This window comes from Octopus bimaculoides, chromosome 18 (genome assembly GCF_046866305.1).
Source record: "Octopus bimaculoides isolate indiv1 chromosome 18, ASM4686630v1, whole genome shotgun sequence".
Lineage (NCBI taxonomy): Eukaryota > Metazoa > Mollusca > Cephalopoda > Octopoda > Octopodidae > Octopus > Octopus bimaculoides.
This window is the reverse complement of record NC_142945.1, coordinates 48,905,418-48,910,336: the sequence shown is the minus strand read 5'-3', so window position 1 is coordinate 48,910,336 and position 4,919 is coordinate 48,905,418. Positions and strand designations below refer to the sequence as shown.

The window sequence follows — 4,919 nt, the reverse complement described above, 5'->3', positions numbered from 1 at the left end:
GATTACATGGACACCAGTATTTCACTGGTACTTGTTTAATCGGGTACAATCGGAAGAAAGGCAAAGTCGACCCCAGCGGCATTTGAACTCAGAATGTAAAGACAGACGAAATACCCGCCAAAGTATTTCGCCCAGCCTGCTACCGATTCTGCCAGCTCGCTGCCTTAACAAGAACAACAACAAAAACGACGACGAGGACGACCATGGAAACTAAACTGCTCGTTTTAATTGGTGCACTGGCCCTCGTTTCCCAAGATGCAATAACAGATGTTTAAAGACAAGTGATATAGCAAAAATCTTGTAAAACAAACGCAAAAGCGAAATGTGTTTGGATGCGCGCGCGTGTGTGTGTGTGTGTGTGTGTGTGTGTGTGTGTGTGTGTGTGTGATTATTATATACCGTCGCACAATCTACTCTATGATAGGAATCTTAACTTGATCGAAGGCAATATTTGTATCAGTGATATTATTATAAGCGTAGGTATGTAGTTGTAGTTGTAGCAGTAGTAGTAGAAGTAGTAGCAGCAGTAGTAGCAGTAGTAGTAGTAGTTGTTGTTATTGTTGTTGACGCTGTTGTTGTTCCAGTGATTGATATCAAGATAACTATAGATTAGCCACCATGAAGAACTCTAGCGATCTCATAAACATCGAGAATATGTGTGATGTTATCAGCGAAAGATATGAGTCTAAATGGTAATAAAGTTTGAGGCATTGCTGCCAACTATGCAAACGGGACTGCAATTATGTGGTTATTTTAAAACCTGTGAAGATACATACAGATGCATGCAATACAGTGGTTAGGAGCCTCGTGTTTCACCTAGACGGCCCGGGTTCAATCTCAACCTAGAGAACGCTATAATTTTCGACGCAGGCATTTTGTAGTGAAGAAGTTCGGTTTGCAGCCGCTATACATTATAGGTGCAGGAGTGGCTGTGTGGTAAGTAGCATGCTACCAACTACATGGTTCTGGGTTCAGTTCCACTGCGTGACACCCTTGGGCAAGTGTCTTCTACTATAGCCTCAGGCCAACCAAAGCCTTGTGAGTGGATTTGGTAGACTGAGACTGAAAGAAGCCCGTCGTATATATATATATATATATATATATAAAATTATAATATAGGATATCTAAGAGATACCGCCACGCTGAAAAATTTTGATAAAAATCAATATTTTAAATATCGATCTTATTCTTATTTATATAAATTTATATATATATATATATATATATATATATATATATATATATATGTATGTGTGTGTTTGTATTCCCACCTGGGTTCTCATTCGTAAGGTATTTTTCGATGTTATTATTATTATTATTATTCAGGTCACTGCCTGGAACCGAACTCGGAATCTTGGGGTTAGTAGCCCGCACTCTTAACCACTATGCTATATGCCCGTCAAGTGTAAATAATGTACATAATTCCTCGTCTCTTAAATATAGAACAGATTTTTTTTTATTCAACACCACTCCAATTATTTCATGTGACTGCGTGTGTGTGTGTATGTGTGTGAGTGTGTGTGTGTATGTGTTGTGTGTATGTGTATCTATGTGTTTATGTGTGCCTATGTCCCCACCGCCACATCAAAACCATTGTTTTATTTACAATCTCGAAACTTTCGGGAAGAAGCGTCCGAAAGAATAAACATGAGTTCGATTTTTTGACCATATCTTTCAAGATGGTACTTCAACATCATCTCCGCTTTTAGGGGACGTATCATAATTACCAAGGGGACAACGACAAATTATCTCAAATATCAGGATTTCCCCGAAACTGCCATACCTTGAATTTAAAATGGACGGGCTTATTGTCCGTAGATAAGAGGACAGTTGAGGACATGTGTTCTTGACTCAATAGATTTCATCAACGTGGCAGTTGTCCCAAATTGTCTCCAGTGGCCAGAAGACTTGGACTTATTACAAAAAAAAAAAAAAAGAGTTGGAAACAATTATGAGCTGGGTAACTTGAATAATTTAAACAAATACTAACGAAGGGAAATAAGTCGAAATGACCTGTGACATGGACTTGAATAATAGAGACAAAAACTTCCATGTCAAATCTCAGTTGACGCAGCGGATTTGTCTATCTATCTATCTATCTATCTGTCTATCTGTCTGTCTGTCTGTCTACTTGTCTGTCTGTCTGTCTGTCTACTTGTCTGTCTGTCTGTCTGTCTCTCTCTGTATATATATAATATTTATATATATATTATTTATATTATATATAATGTACGTGTATAAATATATATATATATATATATATATATATATATATATATATGTATGTGTATATATATAGAGAGAGACAGAGAGAACTCGTAAATCTGTCAAGTTTTTGCAAACAATACATAATTGTATGGATGTTATTGCAAGAATGAATGTAGATGTATAGCTAGATAAATAGGTCTGTTTCTTGTGTGTCAGTGTGTATGTATGTGTGTGTGTATGTGTGTGTGTGTGTGTGTGTTCGTCCGTGAGTTTGAGTGCACGTTTTTGCGTGTGTATTTAGCTCATTCTTCCATAAAGAACTTAATGAAATTGTTAAGTCATATACGGGTGACACGCATACACATATAGCCAATAAATAAGCATATATGTATACACACACACACACACACACACACACCCACACACACCCACACACAACCAAACAATCAAGGTAAGAAACAAATATAAAATCATTGTCACTTATGAGTTTGTATGTAACATACTATATATACATAGACCCCCAAATACTACAACATACTATATATATATATATATATATATATATATATATACATAACCCCCACACACACACATATATATATATATATATATACATATATGCATGTATGTGTATGTGTATATATATATATATATATATACATATACATGTATATATATATATATATATGCATATATATATATATGTATACATACATACATACATACATACATATATATAATTCGTCCTTAGTCGAAAGACACATGTTGTTATGTCCTGTTATTTGTATTTGTGTAACTTTCTCCGTTTTCTCCGTCCTTGTTTTCGTATTCATTCGCTGCTTTCTTCCAAGGAATCTGATGCTCATAGCTTAGTTTTTCCTTGGTGCTGGCCAGATTGAAGGAATCTCGAGCATAATAAGCCGAAATTGCAGAGATAATCTGGAACTCGACTGAGGAAAGAAAACTTCGAATGACTCGTGCTTGTTTTCTTTGTATCGTCTATGTGGATGTCTTGTTGTCCCTTTCTTGTATCACCCAACTGTCTGGATGTTTTGCGTTCTTGCTCCATTTTGTATTTATTTATATATATTCCAAAATGTAACAACACGTGGACTGTTGGCGATTTCTTTTCCTCCTTCTTCCATTTCCTTTAGACCTCCCTATGTTTCCTGTTTCCGAAGAAGAGTATTGCTCGAAACGTAAAACAACCACTCTCTTACTTCTCTGAGTGTCTTATTAATATTTTGCATGGTGCTACGTCCTAACGTCGTTGTGTTTCTTTTTTTCTTTTTTCGTATTTTTCTCCGCTTTTTGAATTACTTATATATATATATATATATATATATATACACATATGTGTATGTGTATATACATAGGTATACATATGTGTATATATATATATCCTAAATATGATATAATTATATTTATACAAGAACGTGTAGGTGCATGCGTAAATACATCGTATATACTAATACACACACACTCACACATATTTTAGGGAACAATCAAGTCATTCAAACATATGCACAATTTTGCGCGCGTGTGTATACACATACACACACACACACACATATATATCTTTGTGTGTGCGGTGGGGTATATGTATGCATGTCTGCGTATATGTATGCAGAGACATACACACAGATGTAAATACATATTCACATGATATATTATATAAACGTATTTATATAAAGCACAATACAAACGCATTATAAAGAAAAACATGGACGTATGTGTGTATATTTATATACATATACCTATATGAATATTTACCCACCGCCCTGCCCGACCTAACACTTACGCAAACGCACGAAAGAGCGCGCGCAACACACACACACACACACACACACACACATACACATATATATACACACAATTTTTGTACAGAATACTCTTTTCTTTCTGTAAAATGTTTTCCCAGTTGACAGATTAAGGAGCGCAAAGTCCCCCAACCACCTCCACCCACAACGCTACCGTCAGTAACCACTATTGGCTGATATATTTGAATTACACGCACGTACACACACACACACACACACATCTCATCTACACTGAAGCGTCTCACGGTATTCTATACGTTTACACACGCATACGCGCACATAGGCACATACATAGAAATAGTATCTATCTATCAATCAATCTATCTATCTTAGATATGTGTGTGTGTGTATGTGTGTTCGTATGTGTGTGTGTGTATGTGTGTTCGTATATGTGTGTATATATATATATATATTTTCCAAGTGGTAGGTATATATATATATATATATATATATATATATATATATTCCAAGAGGTAGGTATATATATATATATATATATATTCCAAGAGGTAGGTATATATATATATATATATATATATATATATATATATATATATATATGGGCACAAATACATACTCAAAATATGGTACGGGCATATATCTACATATCTACAAATGTCTATCTGTCTGTCTCACTGTCTCTCTTAGATATATATATATATCTACTCATGTAAGTATGTGCGTATTACATATACATGCGTCTCTCTCTCTCTCTCTCTCTATCTATCTTTGTTTATAAATATATATATTAGAGAGAGAGTGCGAGAGAGAGATGAATATATGTGTATACACGTGTGTGTATACATGTGTGTGTGTGTGTGTGTGTATGTGTGTAATGTCCTCTTTACAAATACCTTCATTCTTTTCGTTTTTTCGTCCTTTCTTTTCTTT

At 34.9% G+C, this 4,919-nt stretch overlaps 1 protein-coding gene across 2 annotated transcripts in view; it reads left to right on the top strand.

Annotated features, from left to right (window-relative positions):
- Positions 1–4,919, top strand: part of LOC106882177 (homeobox protein Nkx-6.2) — a 146,276-nt gene that overhangs the window by 55,376 nt on the left and 85,981 nt on the right. The window contains exon 2 of one of the 2 annotated variants that reach the window (XM_089366147.1): positions 3,363–3,407. The exons of the other annotated variant lie outside the window; for it this stretch is intronic. Within the exon in view, the coding sequence (XP_089222273.1) occupies positions 3,363–3,407 (45 nt within the window). The remainder of the gene's footprint in view (positions 1–3,362; positions 3,408–4,919) is intronic. 2 annotated transcript variants of the gene reach the window in all.